Here is a 21532-nt window from a genome sequence, read left to right on the forward strand (position 1 = left end):
TCACTTGACACTAGGGGGCAGTGTGAGACAATAAAAGAGGACTTCCGCTTTCAGTTTCTATATTTTCTGCAAGTAGAGAGAGATCAAAGCATTCCAAGAATTTACAGCACAACGAGTTCTGTCAGCTGAAGCCAAAAGCAGTGCACTTATCTCAAACCAGATAACTCTATTGAAGCTGCTATTGGGTTTAAGGGAACCCGAGGTGAGAGACATACAGGGACTGACATATTTGTTTCCTTTTAAACAATGCAGATTGATGGTCGGAAATGCTGATTTCCGATACTGCAGGAATTCCGATTTCTGCCAATGATGCTTACTGATTTATTTTTTTGGGTAATTTTTTTGCAATCTCTGATTGGCCAACCACTTTCAAGTTGGCTTTGAATTCTTTGATTGGTCCAATTCTTCCAAGTTCTGGGACGGGGTTAAAATTACCGAGTTGTGGTAGTGCAGTATATCCATGATAATCTGATTCTCATTTTCCGATCGATGCCTGGCTTTTTTATTTAATAAGATTTGGTGGAAGCTATCATCAACTAGGCCCCTATTTTCTCTCCGTACCCTTGACAACGGCCTAATTTGCCTTGTGGATGATTTGGCTAATAAGAAAGCATTGATGCGTTCTGCATTTCTTTTGGTTAGCTGCCAGATCCAGTGTGAACAGAACCTGAGGCTTTCTTTGCAGGAAGGGATTTACAACTCAAGAGCCTATTGGCCCAGAAGATGTGGCGCCATCAGCCTGGTACACACTTTGGGCTTGATTCACAAAACAGTGCTAACTGTTAGCACGGCTGTTTGCACAGCTTTTCGCGTGTTTTCACGTGAAAAACGGTTTTCGTGTGAAAAACGTTATCGCGCGCAAAAATTCACGTTGGCGCGTTATCACAAATTTTTCTAACACAGCATAAAAAGAAAAACATTTTTGGGAAAAAACACATATAAAAACGCATGAAAAAAGCATACCATTGCGTTCCCATTGACTTTCATTATGTGCGTTTTGGCGGCCATCCTGCATAATATGCAACAAAGCCAGCGTTTTTAACCACATCAGCCCACAGGGTTGTTCATTTTTTGCATCTGAGCAACCTTCACCTCCCATTCATTTGCCAATAACTTTATCACTACTCATCACAATGAATTGATCTATATCTTGTATTTGCCGCCACCAATTAGGCTTTCTTTGGGTGATACATTTTGCTAAGAACTATTTTATTCTAAATCCATTATAACAGGAATATTAAGAAAGAAATGGAAAAAAATCATTATTTCTCAGTTTTTGGCCATTATAGTTTGAAATTAATACATGCTACCATAATTAAAACCCATGTATTTTATTTGCCCATTTGTCCCGCTTATTACACCATTTAAATTATGTCCCTATCACAATGTATGACGCCAATATTTAATTTGGAAACAAAGGTGCATTTTTTTCAGTTTTGCGCCAATCACTATTTACAAGCCCATAATTTAAACAAAATATATTAATATACTCCTTTGACATGCATATTTAAAAGGTCTTGGTGTGGGAGGTAAACAGCTAAATTTAAATGTAAAATAATGTATTTATTTAATGAAAAATGGATGTAGGTGTAGTTTTACGGTTTGGCCACAAGATGGCCACAGTCAAAAAGTCCTGGAAGCGTATGATCACGCTTCCAGGAACATGAATGAGGACGGGAAACTTTTTTTAACTCAGAAAAACGGCAGGTTTTTCTGCGGGGGACTTCGATCAATGAATGGGAGCTATAATCCCATTCATTGATCGCTGGGCTAACGGCCAGTGGCAGGAGCGCACGCGGGAGAGCAGGTGGCTGCCGGGAGCGCGCGCAGCCTATCTGGACAAGAATATTTTTCCAGGTAGGCGTAAGTGGTTAAAAATACAGGTTTGAAAATGCATATGCGTTTTCTCCTGCGGCCCATAGATTTCCATTAGCGGCAAAAACACAGCGTTTTACGCAGTGCTAGCATTTCTGCTGTGTGTGCACCCAGCCTTTAAGGTGAATTACTGAAATAATAATAATAATAATAATAATAATAATAATAATAATAATAATAAATAGTTTCACCATATATATATATATATATATATATATATATATATATATATATATATATATATATATATACAGTGGTGTGAAAAACTATTTGCCCCCTTCCTGATTTCTTATCCTTTTGCATGTTTGTCACACTTAAATGTTTCTGCTCATCAAAAACCGTTAACTATTAGTCAAAGATAACATAATCGAACACAAAATGCAGTTTTAAATGATTGGTTTTTATTATTTAGTGAGAAAAAAAACTCAAAACCTACATGGTCCTGTGTGAAAAAGAAATTGCCCCCTGAATCTAATAACTGGTTGGACCACCCTTAGCAGCAATAACTGCAATCAAGCGTTTGCGATAACTTGCAACGAGTCTTTTACAGCGCTCTGGAGGAATTTTGGTCCACTCATCTTTGCAGAATTGTTGTAATTCAGCTTTATTTGAGGGTTTTCTAGCATGAACCACCTTTTTAAGGTCATGCCACAACATCTCAATGGGATTCAGGTCAGGACTTTGACTAGGCCACTCCAAAGTCTTCATTTTGTCTTTCTTCAGCCATTCAGAGGTGGATTTGCTGGTGTGTTTTGGGTCATTGTCCTGCTCCAGCACCCAAGATCGCTTCAGCTTGAGTTGACGAACAGATGGCCGGACATTCTCCTTCAGGATTTTTTGGTAGACAGTAGAATTCATGGTTCCATCTATCACAGCAAGCCTTCCAGGTCCTGAAGCAGCAAAACAACCCCAGACCATCAGACTACCACCACCATATTTTACTGTTGGTATGATGTTTTTCTGCTGAAATGCTGTGTTACTTCTATGCCAGATGTAACGGGACACGCACCTTCCAAAAAGTTAAACTTTTGTCTCGGCGGTCCACAAGGTATTTTCCAAAAAGTCTTGGCAATCATTGAGATGTTTTTTAGCAAAATTGAGACGAGCCTTAATGTTCTTTTTGCTTAAAAGTGGTTTGCGCCTTGGATATCTGCCATGCAGGCCGTTTTTGCCCAGTCTCTTTCTTATGATGGAGTCGTGAACACTGACCTTAATTGAGGCAAGTGAGGCCTGCAATTCTTTAGATGTTGTCCTGGGGTCTTTTGTGGCCTTTTGGATGACATTTCTCTGCGCTCTTGGGGTAATTTTGGTCGGTCGGCCACTCCTGGGAAGGTTCATCACTGTTCCATGTTTTTGCCATTTGTGGATAATGGCTCTCACTGTGGTTCGCTGGAGTCCCGAAGATTTAGAAATGGCTTTATAACCTTTACCAGACTGATAGATCTCAATTACAGTACTTTTGTTCTCATTTGTTCCTGAATTTCTTTGGATCTTAGCATGATGTCTAGCTTTTGAGGTGCTTTTGGTCTATTTCTCTGTGTCAAATAGCTCCTATTTAAGTGATTTCTTGATTGAAACAGGTGTGGCAGTGATCAGGCCTGGGGGTGACTACAGAAATTGAACTCAGGTGTGATAAACCACAGTTAAGTTATTTTTTAACAAGGGGGGGCAATCACTTTTTCACACAGGGCCATGTAGATTTGGAGGTTTTTTTTCTCACTAAATAATAAAAACCATCATTTAAAACTGCATTTTGTGTTCAATTATGTTATCTTTGACTAATAGTTAATGGTTTTTGATGAGCAGAAACATTTAAGTGTGACAAACATGCAAAAGAATAAGAAATCAGGAAGGGGGCAAATAGTTTTTCACACCACTGTATATATATATATATATATATAGAGAGAGAGAGAGAGAGAGAGAGAGAGAGAGAGAGAGAGAGAGAGAGAGAGAGAGAGAGAAAAGAGAGAGAGAGAGAGAGAGAGAAAAGAGAGAGAGATAGAGACACACACCTTTTTTAACCACTTTACCACCAGCGATGCGTATATCTACGCTCCTTTTTACACCCTTTGCCCACCAGGAGCGTAGACATACGCACCTCCCGCCGCTACCGTCGATGTCCGCGCTCCTGCACGCTGCCAGCTGCTTGCCCGGAGATCAATGAACGGGAAAAACCGTTCCTGTTCGTTGATCTTGGCCCCCCAGCAATGATTGGCTGCTTCTATGAGAAGCAGCGCGATCATTGTGAAAAAAGAAAGTTTCCCAGCCTCATTTGATGACACTTGCAGGTCGCATGAACAAAAAATGTCTGTGGCCATCTTGTGGCCAAATAGTAAAACTATAGCCAAAACATTTTTCATATACAAATACATACTTTTACACTATAAATTAACTCATTACCTCCCACACTCCCCAATTTATTTATATGTTTTGTAATAAACAGAAAAAAATTACAATAAAAAAAAACCATAAATAGTTACCTTAGGGACTGAACTTTGTAAATATTTATGTCAGGGGGGTATAACACTGTTACTTTATAAACTATGGGCTTATAATTAGGGATGGACGCAAAACTGAACAAAATTCACCTTTATTTCCAAATAAAATATTGGAGCCAAACATTGTGATAGGGACATAAGTTAAACGGTGTAATAACCAGGACAAATGGGCAAATACATTTTATGGATTTTATTTACAATAGCATGCATTATTTAAAAACTATAATGGCCGAAAACTAAAAAAATAATGATTTTTTTTCCCACATTTTTCCTATTTTCCCATTAAAACACATTTAGAATAAAATAATTCTTGGCATAATGTCCCACCTAAAGAAAGCCTACTTGGTGGCAAAAAAAAACCAAGATATAGTTCATTTCATTGTGATAAGTAATAATAAAGTTATAGACGAATGAATGGAAGGAGCGCTGAAAGGTGAAAATTGCTCTGGTGCTCAGGGGGTAAAACCCCTCAGTGGTGAGGTGGTTAATCCTTGTTCCCCAGATGCCTCTTTTAGCAAATTAACAATTTATTAGTTTACTTCCAAATGGCCGCAGGATGTGAACATTTTAGTGCGCTTGTAGCAGATGTGTTTAGAGGGATGAATAATATATAGTTGCTGTTTTAGCAAGCTGTACTTAGACTTAGAAGCAGTAACAGCTAATATCTCTTGCTGTCCTCTTAGCAAATGTTCCCGTTTCTCCCGGTGGACTGTCTCAGTGTTAATGTGTCATATTTTGGAGACGACACTGACTGTAGATGCCAATGCAGTTCACCCTTCCTGCATCTGACGCATCCCAAAGAAATACTATGCAGCCAGTGGCCTCAGTGCAAAGTACCAGTCAATCTCTGACCCCGGGAGTATCAACGCCTCCAATAATCTCATACGCATGCAAGAATTATTTACTAATATATTATTTGTTATCGTTCTGTCCAAAACCATGCTTCCTCCTATTCTAGTTCCCACAGCGATGTTAGAAATCAAGAGACATAGGAATATATGTGACACTAAAACATAAATGTGTCAGAAATAAATATGATTGTGGCAACATAGTTCAATGGCAAGACACAATGGCCTCAATTCACTAAGCATTACGGCATTCGGTAATGCAGAAAACAGCTGATTTTACCGAGAAGTTGCAATTCACAAAGATTAAAGCATTCGTTAAATCAAGCAAAAGTGCTCGGTATTTACCCACAGCTCTGACCAGCCGGTAATTCACACTCTCCATGCGGTAACTTCGTGAGATGTAGCAGGCACCCAATAGGGAGAGCCGGACAGCCAATAGGGAGAGCCATGCAGCCCTGCTTCTCACTCCATTTGACCCGATACTCTGGAGGGCTCTGGAGGGCGGGACTTCAAAATGAACATCAAGGAAAGGAGACATTTTAAAAGGTTTTTATGTATCCCTTTAGATGTGAATATCTGTATAAAGGTATACAGAAGAGCTCCCTCTAGTGGCTGCAGCACATCTAAAGGGATGGCAGGGATGCACTCGACAGAAAACAAGCTGACTGATGCACACCACTTGTGGGAAGACTCACAGCTTCCTGCCTGACCTGCTCCACAGCTGCTGAGACTAACGGGCAGGGCTAAGGGCCCTTTCACACCAGAGGGATTTTTCGGCGTTTTAACGCCACGGCCGAAGTTGGCGTTTTCTAAGGTAAAATGAAAGTCCATAGACTTTCATTTTACCTTTCACATCTAACTCGGCGTTTTGGAGCGTTGCGTTTCAATGCTCCCAGGAGCTTTTTCAGGGCTGTTTACAGCCGAAGTTGGCTGTTGGCGTTTCAATGATAGTCAATGGTTCAAGAGGATAGTGAAGCACCACTCTACCAAAGTAACGGGTGATGTGCCGTGGCTTGGACCTGGCAGCACTCCTGGGTCCACGTAATGCAAAAAAGGGATCAGCGATCAATGATAGTCAATGGAAAACGCCAACTTCAGCGTTTTCAAAGCCTTTTCAAATCGTTTTACAGCTATCTTGTTCACTTATTTTTATAGAAGAAAAAAAAAAGGACGTTTTCATATGGGCTGTAAAACTCTTTCAAAATGCTTTGAAAACGCTATGTATTGGCGTTAAGCAAAAGGCTGACTTTCAGCCTTTTCTACCGCAGCCTCTAGTGTGAAAGAGCCCTTAGTGAATTGAAGCATGTTTTTCCGAACTTCTACCTCATTCGGTAAAACTTAGTGAATTTGAAAAAAAATGTGTAAAATACCGGATGCTTGCTGTATTTTACCGACCTGAATTATTTTACCAAACTACCCTTGAATTGAGGCCAGTAGGGAGTAATCACTGGCCAATTTTACCATTTTTGTGAAGTATGAGGGCGTACCTGCACAATCTATTCATAGTATTCAAAATATGTTTGCCCTCTTATGCCTGGTACACACCATGCAATTTCCCATCAAATCGACACGTCAAATTGATCATTTCCGACAGGTTCGATCTAATTTCTGATTGATCTTCTGATCACTTCTATTTAAAATCAATTTTAAAAAAAGTCAAAAATCACATCGGACCTGTAAGAGATTATCGATTCAACACGTTGATCTGATGGGAAATTGCATGGTGTGTACCAGGCATTAACCTCCCTGGCGGTACAAAAAATCCGCCAGGGGGCAGCGCAGCACCTTTTTTTAATTTTTTTTTTCTTTTTAAAAGCATGTAGCTAGCCTAGCGCTAGCTACATGCTTTCCCTCTCCCTTCGCTATCCCTCCCACCCCTCCGATTGCTGCCGGCGCTTTTGCCCTGCCCTGTATGGGCTTCCCCGTCGCCATGGCGACGATCGCGATGACGTCATCGACGTCGTTACGTCGGCGGGTGCTCCGATCCATCCCTCAGCGCTGCCTGGCACTGATTGGCCAGGCAGCGCAAGGGGTCGGGGGGGGGGCGACGCGGCAGATAGCGGCGAATCGGCGGCGGGCGGCGGCGATCAGACCAAACATGCAGCTAGCAAAGTGCTAGCTGCGTGTTTGAAAAAAAAATTATGTAAATCGGCCCAGCAGGGCCTGAGCGGCACCCTCCGGCGGCTTACCCCTAAGGAGGTTAAGGCTCAAACACACACTCAACAAAAGTTTTTTAAACGCACAATTATCAAACAACTTGAAGAAGTTGGACAACTTTTGTCAAGGCGTTATAACTGTGAAGAGGCGACAAACAACTGATAAGATGCAGCTCATGTCAGTCCAACTGTTGGATTGACTTGACGAACAACTGAGAGAAGTTGTGTCCAACATGGCAATGTGTACAGAAGTCTGCTACGCCTTTTCAGTGACTTCCATTACTAACTAGAACATATTAGTCGTTCACCAGTTGAGTAACAATATGTAAATTTGTATTGGTTGTCCGTCAAGTTGTTCTGTGTGTGTAATAGTTGTTTGCATGCCAAGACGTATCTTTCCAACTTTTTTAATCGTAGTTGTTTGTAAAGTTGTGTATAGTAAAAGACTTTTGTTCAGTGTGTGTATGTAGCTTTACTTCGTGGTATCAGACAATTAAAATTGGATTAATGCAGCAAGCTTTAGGGCGTATACACATATTCAATTTTAATCAGCTAATAATAGTATTCAAAATTGGTTGGCTCTCACACTGCACGGAGTTGGTAATCAAACAGTATTAAATTGGACCTGAACTCTTGCACAGGACAGAAGGAAAACACAGAGAAATACTCCCTGTATGTATTTAGAGAGCTTAGCCTGTCTCATGCCTCCTCATCTGTGACTAATCACAACTGTAATTTGATCTCTCAGCTGTGTCATCTGGCTGCCTATGCAGAGCAGCTAATTGGTAAACACAGGATGTTAACCCTATGCCTGCTTCCATAAAAGCAGGAAGCAGGCACACTGCAGATTTATTGCAGGATTTGTATCAGCTGTAACAAAGACATGTTTTCTGTAAGGGTTATTATGCTGTTGCTTATCTTTTAGAGCAGAGAGGAAGTTCTGAGTTCAGTTCCGTTTTAAAAGACCGGTGCGTCCATCTGAAAATGGCACCTGCGAATAATGACGCACGGTGTTGCCAGTAATCCGTTTGCCGCTTATCGCTATTTAACATTAAAGCCTTATCGTTATTTAGCGTTAACACACAGAACCCTCTCTGTACCTATCCCTAACCACTTCCCTGGTGGTGCCTAACCCTAACCACCCCCCTGGTGGTGCCTAACCCTAAGACCCCCCTAGTGGTGCCTAATCCTAAGACCCTCCTGGTGGTGCCTAACCCTAAGACCCCCCTGGTGGTGCCTAACCCTAAGACCCCCCTGGTGGTGCCTAACCCTAAGACCCCCCCTGGTGGTGCCTAACCCTAATCACCCCCCTGGTGGTGCCTAACCCTAATCACCCCCCTGGTGGTGCCTAACCCTAATCACCCCCCTGGTGGTGCCTAACCCTAACCACTTCCCTGGTGGTGCCTAACCCTAACACCCCCTGGTGATGCCTAACCCTAAGACCCCCCTAGTGGTGCCTAACCCTTAGACCCCCCTGGTGGTGCCTAACCCTAACCACCCCCCTGGTGGTGCCTAACCCTAACTACCTCCCTGGTGGTGCCTAACCCTAACCACCCCCCTGGTGGTGCCTAACCCTAACCACCCCCCTGGTGGTGCCTAACCCTAATAACCCCCCTGGTGGTGCCTAACCCTAAGACCTGCCCTGGTGGTGCTTAACCCTAAGACCCCCCTGATGGTGCCTAACCCTAACCACCCCCCTGGTGGTGCCTAACCCTAAATCTCCCCTGGTGGTGCCTAACCCTAACCACTCCCTGGTGGTGCCTAACCCTAACACCCCCTGGTGGTGCCTAACCCTAACCACCCCCCTGGTGGTGCCTAACCCTAATAACCCCCCTGGTGGTGCCTAACCCTAAGACCTGCCCTGGTGGTGCCTAACCCTAACCACCCCCCTGGTGGTGCCTAACCCTAAGACCTCCCTGGTGGTGCCTAACCCTAACCACTCCCTGGTGGTGCCTAACCCTAACACCCCCTGGTGGTGCCTAACCCTAACCACTCCATGGTGGTGCCTAACCCTAACACCCCCTGGTGGTGCCTAACCCTAACCACCCCCCTGGTGGTGCCTAACCCTAATAACCCCCCTGGTGGTGCCTAACCCTAAGACCTGCCCTGGTGGTGCTTAACCCTAAGACCCCCCCTGGTGGTGCCTAACCCTAACCACCCCCCTGGTGGTGCCTAACCCTAAGACCCCCCTGGTGGTGCCTAACCCTAACCACTCCCTGGTGGTGCCTAACCCTTACCACTCCCTGGTGGTGCCTAACCCTAACACCCCCTGGTGGTGCCTAACCCTAACCACTCCCTGGTGGTGCCTAACCCTAACACCCCCTGGTGGTGCCTAACCCTAACCTCTCCCTGGTGGTGCCTAACCCTAACCACCCCCCTGGTGGTGCCTAACCCTAATCACCCCCCTGGTGGTGCCTAACCCTAACCACTTCCCTGGTGGTGTATAACCCTAAGACCCCCCTGGTGGTGCATAACCCTAACCACTCCCTGGTGGTGCCTAACCCTAACCACTCCCCTGGTGGTGCCTAACCCTAACCACTTCCCTGATGGTGCCTAACCCTAACCACTCCCTGGTGGTGCCTAACCCTAACCACTCCCTGGTGGTGCCTAACCCTAACCACCCCCCTGGTGGTGCCTCATCCTAACCACCCCCCTGGTGGTGCCTAACCCTAATCACCCCCCTGGTGGTGCCTAACCCTAACCACTTCCCTGGTGGTGCCTAACCCTAATCACTCCCTGGTGGTGCCTAACCCTAACCACTCCCTGGTGGTGCCTAACCCTAACCACCCCCCTGGTGGTGCCTCATCCTAACCACTCCCTGGTGGTGCCTAACCCTAACCACCCCCCTGGTGGTGCCTCATCCTAACCACCCCCCTGGTGGTGCCTAACCCTAATCACCCCCCTGGTGGTGCCTAACCCTAACCTTGACAGTTTTACATTAAATGCATTCACCGCTTTGTAGTTAAATAACATCTGCAGTTTGGCTTATGTAGGGTGCGTTATTGATAAATAACGTTAGTGTGTGCCACTATTGATAAATAACGTTAGTGTGTGCCACTATTGATAAATAATGTTAGTGTGTGCCACTATTGATAAATAACGTTAGTGTGTGCCACTATTGATAAATAACGTTAGTGTGTGCCACTATTGATAAATAATGTTAGTGTGTGCCACTATTGATAAATAACGTTAGTGTGTGCCACTATTGATAAATAACGTTAGTGTGTGCCACTGTTGATAAATAACGTTAGTGTGTGCCACTATTGATAAATAACGTTAGTGTGTGCCGTTTTCCATCTTTTTTCCCTGTGTGCCATTATTATGCAGTACTAACGATAAATAGCGATAAGCGTATCTTTAATGCGGCGCCATTTTTATGCATAGGCGCTGTGCGCCATTATTCACTGATCCCAGACAGGTATGAAGGATCTATTTTTTGTATAAAGGATGGAATCACGGAAGAGGGAATCTTTGCCACTTGCGCTTTGCAGTTCTACGTTCAGTTTATATCACTATGATATCATTATGCATTCACAAGCTTCTGTTACTGTGACTGTTATTATGACAAAGCGCTGATATTATTTATGACTGACTTTATTCCACTTTGCGCATATATTTATAATGGCTGCTGGAGTATTTCTAAATGTGTAAATGAGGTTTCCCTTGAGGAATAATCTTCTGTAATGAGATATATTATCACCTGTGTGACTATCTCCGCTGACAAGTCAGGAATACCACCAGACACACACTCGTGTCTTCACTCCTGTGTTGGACAATTACATCTCTTTAGAATATAGTTTTGACAGTTGCTAGACAAAGAGGCTTGGATAATAAAAGGAACATACCATTTTCATTTTTTAATTTGTTTAATTTTTTTGTAAAATCTTTTTTTAAAAAGTAGGGATGGGACGAATCCACAATTTTTTCGAATCCGAATCCAAATCCGAATCTGAAAAGGTTCTCGAATATCTCGAACCTTTCGAATCCTGAATCTAACGAATCCTGCACATAAGAATTGTGCGATCCGTGGTATAGTTGCCCGCAGTATAGGTACCCAGGCATAGGTAGCGAGGTAAAGGTGCCTTCAGTATAGCTAGCTAGGTATGGGTGCCTTCAATATTGGTAGCTTTCAGTATAGGTAGCAAGGTATAGGGGCCTGCAGTATAGGTAGCAAGGTATATGGGCCTTCAGTATAGGTAGCAGGGTATATGGGCCTTCAGTATAGGTAGCAGGGTATATGGGCCTTCAGTATAGGTAGCAGGGTATATGGGCCTTCAGTATAGGTAGCAGGGTATATGGGCCTTCAGTATAGGTAGCAGGGTATATGGGCCTTCAGTATAGGTAGCAGGGTATATGGGCCTTCAGTATAGGTAGCAGGGTATATGGGCCTTCAGTATAGGTAGCAGGGTATATGGGCCTTCAGTATAGGTAGCAGGGTATATGGGCCTTCAGTATAGGTAGCAGGGTATATGGGCCTTCAGTATAGGTAGCAGGGTATATGGGCCTTCAGTATAGGTAGCAGGGTATATGGGCCTTCAGTATAGGTAGCAGGGTATATGGGCCTTCAGTATAGGTAGCAGGGTATATAGGCCTTCAGTATAGGTAGCAGGGTATATGGGCCTTCAGTATAGGTAACAGGGTATATAGAGGCCTTAATTATAGGTAGGTATGTAGGTAGGTATAGGGGCCTTTAGGTAGGTAAAGGAACCTTCAGTATAGGTAGCAGGGTATAGGGCCTTAAGTATAGGTAGGTATGTAGGTAGGTATAGGGGCCTTTAGGTAGGTAGGTATAGGGGCCTTTAGGTAGGTAGGTAGGTGGGTACGTATAGGGGGCCTTTAGGTAGGTATAGTGGCCTGTAGGTAGGTAGGTATAGTGGCCAGTAGGTAGGTAGGTATAGTGTCCTGTAGGTAGGTAGGTATAGTGTCCTGTAGGTAGGTAGGTAGTTAAAGGGACCTTCAGTATAGGTAGCAGGGTATAGGGCCTTAAGTATAGGTAGGTATGTAGGTAGGTAGGTATAGTGGCCTGTAGGTAGGTAGGTATAGTGGCCAGTAGGTAGGTAGGTATAGTGTCCTGTAGGTAGGTAGGTAGTTAAAGGGACCTTCAGTATAGGTAGCAGGGTATAGGGCCTTAAGTATAGGTAGGTATGTAGGTAGGTAGGTATAGGGGCCTTTAGGTAGGTAGGTATAGGGGCCTTTAGGTAGGTAGGCACGTATAGGGGGCCTTTAGGTAGGTATAGGGGCCTTTAGGTAGGTAGGTAGGTAGGTATAGAGGCCTGTAGGTAGGTATAGGGGCCTTTAGGTAGGTAGGTAGGTATAGGGGCCTTTAGGTAGGTAGGTACGTATAGGGGGCCTTTAGGTAGGTAGGTACGTATAGGAGGCCTTTAGGTAGGTATAATGGCCTGTAGGTAGGTAGGTATAGTGGCCGGTAGGTAGGTATAGTGTCCTGTAGGTAGGTAGGTAGGTAGTTAAAGGGACCTTCAGTATAGGTAGCAGGGTATAGGGCCTTAAGTATAGGTAGATATGTAGGTAGGTAGGTATAGGGGCCTTTAGGTAGGTAGGTAGGTAGGTATAGGGGCCTTTAGCAGGGGCGTAGCAATAGGGGTTGCAGAGGTAGCGACCGCATCGGGGCCCTTGGGCCAGAGGGGCCCCGAAGGGCCCTCCCTCAACTACAGTATTAGCTCTCTATTGGTCCTGTGCTCATAATATTAACTTCAATAGATACTTTTAATAGTGGTAATCCTTAACAAACTGTTTCCCATCCTTTTCTTGCACCTCTGACACTGTAGTTGCCCTTGGCAGGTTTTGGTGCGCCGTATCAATTGTTGTGTATAGAGTGCTTGGGGGGCCCCATTGTAAAACTTGCATCGGGGCCCACCGCTCCTTAGCTACGCCACTGGCCTTTAGGTAGGTATAGGGGCCTTTAGGTAGGTAGGTAGGTACATATAGGGGGCCTTTAGGTAGGTATAGGGGCCTGTAGGTAGGTAGGGATAGTGGTAGGTAGGTACGTATCCTTTAGGTAGGTATAGGGGCCTGTAGGTAGGTAGGTATAGTGGCGGGTAGGTAGGTAGGTACGTATAGGGGGCCTTTAGTTAGGTATAGAGGTAGGTATAGAGGTAGGTGTGTAGGTGTCGCTCCCCCTCCCCCCCCCCCCCCCCGTGCCTCCTCCGCTCACCCCCACGGCCTCCTCCGTGCCTGCATAAGTATCAACTCACCTGTCCAGTGGAGCGCAGAGCGGCAGACCTCCTCGTTACTTCTCGGTTCCCTCTAGTGGCCGGACCGGCTTTTACTGATGACGTCATTGTAAAAGCCGTCACTAGAGGGAACCAGGAAGTGAGCGAGAGGTCTGCCACTCTGCGCTCCACTGGACAGGTGAGTTGATACAATGTATGCGGGCGGGCGGAGGAGGCGCGGGGCGGGCGGAGGAGACGCGGGGGGGGCCTCGGAGGAGGACGAGGACGAGTGCGAGCGGCGGATGCGCGGCGATGCAGCATCGGGATTCGGCGGATTCGCAAAGTGGAAAATGGCGTCGGGATTCGAATCCACGAATCTCGAATATTTCCCAATATACTAGGGATTCGTGGATTCGCCGGATTTGTCGTCCCATCCCTATTAAAAAGCACTTTTCCACTGCAAATCTCCTTATTGCAATCACACTGCGTTTTTGATCACGGAGCTTCATGCCTCATAGGGAAATTGCACAAGAATCGTGTAGTAGCACGTTTGCTGTGCGATTGTCATAAGCTACCATTGAGTACTACTTAAAGCAAATCTGAAGAAAAGATAGTGAGTTCCAGCGAAACGGCTGTTAGGCCGTCACTTGTATGCTGCTTGTTGTTCCTGTGCTGGTGATGGTGGACAAATAAATCTCTTAAGCAATGTGGTATAACAATGTGCAGTCACACAGGTGCAGTGAAAAGATATGCAGTGACTGCTGGTATAACAATGTGCAGTCACACAGGTGCAGTGAAAATGGATGCACTGACTACTGGTATATAAAACAGTGTGCGGTCACAGAGATGCAGTGGAAGGTATGCAGTGACTGCTGGTATAACAATGTGCAGTCACACAGGTGCAGTGAACATGGGTGCACTGACTGCTGGTATATAAAACAGCGTACGGTCACACAGATGCATTGAAAGGTATGCAGTGACTGCTGGTATAACAATGTGCAGTGAAAATGGGTGCACTGACTGCTGGTATATAAAACAGCGTGCTGTCACACAGATGCAGTGAAAGGTATGCAGTGACTGATATATAAAACAGTGTGCAGTCACACAGATGCAATGACTGGTATTATAATACAATGTGCAGCAGTCACACAGGTGCAGTGAAAAGGTATGCACTGAATGTGCTGGGCCTGGCACAGTATAGCAATTAGCAAGGGCCAGCTGCAACAGACAGGGCTGTATATGCAGTGTCAGTGGGCCAAAAAAAAAAACACATCACAAGAACATTAGCTCTCAAAAGAGCTTTTTTGGGGTGCTTTTCAGTAACAAATATCAGCTAGGAGCAAGCTAAGAGACCTCCTAACTATCGCTTTCCCTATCTCTCCAATGTCTCTCCCTTCTCTTACTAATGGGCAGAGTGAGAAAATGGCCGACGCTGCTGCCTTTTATAAGGGGGTGGTGGGTCCAGGAGGGAGTGCAGCCTGATTGGCTGCCATGTGTCTGCTGACTGTGATGTAGAGGGTCAAAGTTTAGCCCAATGATGTAGTATAGGGGGCGGATCGAACTCGCATAAAGTTCACGTTTTGATGCGAACGCGAACTCGTGTTGTTCGCCCGAACAAGTTTGCGTTCGAACCGTATGGGCCATCTCTAATTGTGGATGGTGCATCGTCTGCTTTCTACTGTTACATTGGAATACTGTTACTACGTGTGCACACCACAGGAGGGTCCAACCATCTCTGAAGGTCCATTCGTGCATTTGTTGCCGACACTGCAAGTTCTTCTGGTTTATAGCGTAATTAACTCTATGTGTGCAGAGAGCTCAGTCAGAGACAGGCAGAGCTTTCTCTCACAGAGAGCAAAGGAAATTTATCTTACGTGCAACATAAACATTTGTAATTGTGTGTGTGAAACATGATATATGAAAACAAAAGTCTGTCAGGTAATCTGCTTCAATATTACACTGTTCATACCTCTGCAAATGAAACATCCCAAACGTAGCTAAATCCTACACACAATGAATTACAGCTTTTGCTTCTGATATTTAACATGAATAGTAGGAAAATGTTTACACAGCTACTTAGACATTATTTATACGCTGTCATTTTAGAACACATGGTTTGATTGAGTTCCTTTAAACACAATTGCAGGAAAACTGCAGCAGACAGTGGGATTCTACTTAGGCCTGAGCAGTTCAGTCTGCCGCCCACAAGCGCCATTTGGGTGCAATTTAAATGCAGCTGAATGGCAGCAAAGTAACACTGCATGCGCCAGCTCTTGGTGGTACTCCACAGCAGAAAACCGCAACATGTAACATCTGAGCTCGACTGAGCATAGATGGGACTCTATGTGGGGGCCTCCTGTCCACCGGCGGTACTGACTGAGCACTAACAAGCTTCTTCAGCTACCCATCTGAAAGAGGCCTTCACTTTACAGAGCCATACGAAGCCAAGTCACATACAGCTGTGCTGAGTTTTTGGTCCTTATCAGTAAATGGTATGAGATAATTGAGATATTGATAGAGTTCTATGAGATGTGAATCTAGCTGTATGACACTATTCCACCAAGTGTCAGTTAGCTGTTAGGACTCCTGCTCCTCAGAGAGTCCGGCCTGCTAGCAGCCAGTGGCCTCTACTCCTCTGGAGTCCCCTGGCTGCAGTACAGTCTATTATCTGATCACCAAGTATCACTGGTTGCCAGGTTCTCTCTATTCCCTCTCTCAAGGCGATAGTCCCTGCACAGCCGAGGGCCACCTGCCCCTCAGGTGGTGCCTGGCCGAGCTGCCTATGTCTCCCGCCTCACGGGAGATAGCCTACAGTTACACCAAACACTTACACTTCATTAGGTGTCCAGAGGTTAGTCATACTTGTATTATTGGTGATTCTGCAGATCATCCATAATCAAGTATACATTTGTATTATTGATGATCCTGCAGATCATCAATAATCAGATTCTCTCTGTGTGCTGACACCAATCATTACAATAACTCTATGAGATATTGATATAGCTCTATGAGATATTGATACAGCTCTATGAGATATTGATACAGATCTATGAGATATTGATTTAACTCTAAGGTGCTCATACATGGTACAATTTTTTCTTTTTTTTCAATTTAATAATTTAGTTTGATTATTCCATTAGATCGAATATAAACATTTTTCCAACATGTCCAGATTTTTATTGAAAAAATGGGATAATCGTTCTTTTTTTTTCTTGATCAAAAAAAAAAAAATTTATTTTCAACTTTCATTCAATTCGATCATTTATGTCAAACAAACAGAAAAATGTTAAATGTTTATTGTACCGTGTATGGGCACCATAAGGGATATGGATATGGCTCTATGAGATATTAATACAGATCTATGAGATATCGGTATAGCTCTATGAGATATGGATATAACTGTATGAGATCTGGATATAGCTCTATGAGATATGGGTATAGCTCTATTAGATCTGGATATAGCTCTATGAGATATGAATATAGCTCTATTAGATTTGGATATAGCTCTATGAGATATGGACATAGCTCTATGAGATATGGATATAGCTCTATGAGATATGAATATAGCTCTATGAGATATGAATATAGCTCTATTAGATCTGGATATAGCTCTATGAGATATGGATAAAGTTCTATGAGATTTTGCTATAGTTCTATGAGATATAGATATACTGTAGCTCTATAAGATATTGATATAGGTCTATAAGATATTGATATAGCTCTTTGCAGTATGGATATACAGGGTGGGCCATTTATATAGGTACACCTTAATAAAATGGGAATGGTTGGTGGTCTCCTGATCTAACCCCCTTAGACTTTTATTTTTGGGGTCATCTGAAGGCAATTGTCTAAGCTGTGAAGATACGAGATGTGCAGCACCTGAAACTACAGATACTGGAAGCCTGTGCTAGCATTTCTCCTGCAGTGTTGCTATCAGTGTGTGAAGAGTGGGAGTAGAGGGTATGGATACTGGAAGCCTGTGCTAGCATTTCTCCTGCGGGGTCCCTATCAGTGTGTGAAGAGTGGGAGAAGAGGGTATGGATACTGGAAGCCTGTGCCAGCATTTCTCCTGCGGTGCTGCTATCAGTGTGTGAAGAGTGGGAGGAGAGGGTATGGATACTGGAAGCCTGTGCTAGCATTTCTCCTGCGGTGTCGCTATCAGTGGGTGAAGAGTGGGAGTAGAGGGTATGGATACTGGAAGCCTGTGCTAGCATTTCTCCTGTGGTGTTGCTATCAGTGGGTGAAGAGTGGGAGAAGAGGGTATGGATACTGGAAGCCTGTGCTGGCATTTCTCCTGCAGTGTTGCTATCAGTGTGTGAGGAGTGGGAGTAGAGGGTACGGATACTGGAAGCCTGTGCTAGCATTTCTCCTGCGGGGTCCCTATCAGTGTGTGAAGAGTGGGAGGAGAGGGTACGGATACTGGAAGCCTGTGCTGGCATTTCTCCTGCGGTGTCCCTATCAGTGTGTGAGGAGTGGGAGGAGAGGGTACGGATACTGGAAGCCTGTGCTGGCATTTCTCCTGCGGGGTCCCTATCAGTGTGTGAGGAGTGGGAGTAGAGGGTACGGATACTGGAAGCCTGTGCCAGCATTTCTCCTGCGGTGTTGCTATCAGTGTGTGAAGAGTGGGAGGAGAGGGTATGGATACTGGAAGTCTGTGCCAGCATTTCTCCTGCGGTGTTGCTATCAGTGTGTGAGGAGTGGGAGAAGAGGGTACGGATACTGGAAGCCTGTGCCAGCATTTCTCCTGCGGTGTTGCTATCAGTGTGTGAAGAGTGGGAGGAGAGGGTACGGATACTGGAAGCCTGTGCTGGCATTTCTCCTGCAGTGTTGCTATCAGTGTGTGAGGAGTGGGAGAAGAGGGTACGGATACTGGAAGCCTGTGCTGGCATTTCTCCTGCTGTGTTGCTATCAGTGGGAGGAGAGGGTTGCATTGACAATCCAACACAATGGGCAGCACATTGAACACATTTTATAAGTGGTCAGAAACTTGTAAATAACTAATGAAAGAATAAAGTTACGTTAAAACCAAGCACACCGTTGTTTTTCTTGTGAAATTCCCAATAAGTATGATGTGTCACATGACCCTCTTCCTGTTGAAAAAACAAAATTTGGATTCAAAATGGCCAACTTCAAAATGGCCGCCATGGTCACCACCTATCCTGAAAAGTTTCCTCACACATACTAATGTGCCACAAACAGGAATTTCATATCACCAGCCATTCCTATTGATTAAGGTGTATCCAGAAAAATGGCCCACCCTGTAGTTCTATGAGATCTGGATATAGCTTGATGAGATATAGATATAGATTGATATACAGTATATTTGTCTTGACTTGCTGCCTTTGTCAATTTCTTAATCATGCTGTTGTTTTTTTTTTGCAGGTATGGACTTTTATGACAGGCAGTCTCAATTCGGTAAGAATATCTACCAAACTATTACTATGTGTGCAGTTTCTTATCATACACACACTATATATTTGTCACCACCTGGTTCAGATGGGGATGTGAAATTGTAGCATTAGATTCCCTATCCTTATTTTATAAGCATTATACAGTGGAAGCATTATACAGAGCAATAAATGTAGAGAATACATATTTTAAAAAAAAATCACCCTTCCTAATTTTCACATTGACATGTGCCACCGTTATAAAACACCTCTAAATATATTCTTTGGCTTATCCCGGTTAAAATGATACAAGATATGCTTTATTTCAGTGCTAGTTGTGAATGTAGCAGACCATTATTACCAGCCTGTGTGTCTGCATCGACTGGATGTGATCGGTACGGCCAGGGCTGGATTTAGAGGCAGGCCGCCTAGGCCACTGCCTCTAATACTATTAGCCATAGCCCCTGAACAAGCATGCAGCAGATCAGGTGTTTCAGACTTTAAAGTCAGATATGACAAGACTAACTGCGTGCTTGTTTCTGGTGTTATTCAGATACTACTGCAGAGAAATAGACAAGCAGGGCTGCCAGGCAACTGGTATTGATTAAAAGGAAATAAATATGGCAGCCTCCGTATACCTCTTACTTCAGTTCTCCTTTAAGGGCTCTTTCACACTAAGAGCTGATCCATGCATTTTGACGGATCACTCCTAGGATGCGTTTTGGAAAGGTAACATGGAAGTCTATTTGACTTTCATTTTACTGTTCACATTAGGCAAAGCGTTCCAGAGTGTTACGTTACAACGCATCTGGGAGCTTCATAACGTCCAGCGCAGTTGTTTTACCATGGGGTGAATTAGAACTACCGCCACCGATCTGCGTCACACCGCAACCTCCTAACGTCACACCGCAGGTCATAACGTGTGCAAAAAAATCGGTTCGTGCACACGTTTGGTAATGCGAAAGAGCCCTAAGGGACATATGGCATATACTGTAGCAGGTACACTGATATAAACATTTGCAAGATGTTGGAGCTGCCCCTCCCCATACAAGCGCAAATAGCATTACTGGATTTTGTATTAAAGCTGTTTATATGCTGTACATCAATGTTCTGTAGTTAATTTTATATCCCGATGCTCATAATTCTTTCCTTTTTACTCATTATTCTTAGAATCCATTGAGAACCTGGAGGAGCTGGAAACAGGTAAAATGACGTGATTTCAAGCCTTCCATGGGTCAATTATGGCCAATATGCCAAGCCTGCCCATTCTTATCTGACTGGATTATGATCAGCAGTAAGGCCCCATTCGCACGATCGCAAAAATTGCTGCTGCGTCTTTTATATGATAATCGCATATTTTTTTTACTGGACATTTTAGCATTTTTGATCGATCGTGATTCGCAATTGAAATACATTGCATTCGCGCTTGTTCTACAATCGCAAAAAATGCTGCATGTAGCGCGTTTGCATTTAGCGCTAATCGCGAATCGCCATATAGATTACATTGCAATAGCGCTTTAAAAAGTGCTAGTGAGTGCTGCCGATTCAGCGATTAGCGGTGAACTGCTGCTAATCGTAACAGTATGAATGGGCCCTAATGCAACGGTGTATTATCGTTTGACACTTGGCGGTTTTCCCAGGCGGCACAAAACATGACGTGGTGTTTTTCAAGATGTCGGTAATAATGGTGCGCACGAGTTTCACATAATCGTAATTTTGAATCGTGAGTCACAATTTCGATGCAGTCATTAGAGATGGCGGCGAACAGTTCGGGAACCATTTACTGGCAAACCCCTCACCCTGTACTACTTCCGGGTCGCTATGACCTGGAGTAGTACGGCTGCGCTTGGCCAGTGGTGCACGTCTTTGATCGCGCGCCTGTGACGTCACATTCAATGCGCAGAGAGTGCCCGGCAACAGGCGCGCGATCAAAGATGCGCACCGCCGGCCCAGCGCAGCCATACTACTCCGGGTCGTAGCGACCCGGAAGTAGTACTGGCCCATAGGGATTCAAGCAGTCATAATGCGACATTTGAGGAAAAAGCATAATTAATTTTGCTTGTAAACATAATCAGGAACCATGATTTTTAAATTTTACGTAATTTTCTGCTGAGTTAATAGCAAAGCCCCCAGACATGATATCGTCACCAAAGAATTTTTCAAAAAGCCCTGGGCCCATATGCAATTCAATTTTCCTCCTGAGTTTTCTCCTAGGAGATTTTATCTTCTGTTTAAAATAACTTCCCCGCACTCTGCAATTAAAAAAGTTAATAAAAGATAACTGTACTATCAAAATTATTTTCAGTATTTTTATGCTTGCTGGCAGTTGGCCCCGTTCAGACTGCAGAACGCAGACCGCAACACATGCGGACCGCAACGCGTACGAACGCACGCCATCCGCGTTCGTATGCGTTGCGTGGCTGATCCCATCACTGAAAAGTGAATGGGACAGCCATGCGTTTTTACAAAAAATGCGTGCAGCATGCGTTTCCGGACCGCACAGGTCCGGAACGCATGCAGTGTGAACATCAGACATTGCACTCTATGCAATGTCTGATGTCGTGCGTGTCGGCCACCTGCACACGTTTCCAAAACGCG

General features: G+C 44.4%; 1 protein-coding gene across 2 annotated transcripts in view; it reads left to right on the forward strand.

The window, feature by feature from the left end:
• The window catches only part of ADCYAP1R1 (ADCYAP receptor type I), a 312660-nt gene that overhangs the window by 229067 nt on the left and 62061 nt on the right, over positions 1-21532 (forward strand). For both annotated transcript variants that reach the window (XM_068238512.1, XM_068238513.1), the window contains 2 exons: positions 18930-18962; positions 20105-20137. In XM_068238512.1, coding sequence (XP_068094613.1) covers positions 18930-18962; positions 20105-20137 — 66 coding nt within the window. The remainder of the gene's footprint in view (positions 1-18929; positions 18963-20104; positions 20138-21532) is intronic.

This window comes from Hyperolius riggenbachi, chromosome 5 (genome assembly GCF_040937935.1).
Source record: "Hyperolius riggenbachi isolate aHypRig1 chromosome 5, aHypRig1.pri, whole genome shotgun sequence".
Lineage (NCBI taxonomy): Eukaryota > Metazoa > Chordata > Amphibia > Anura > Hyperoliidae > Hyperolius > Hyperolius riggenbachi.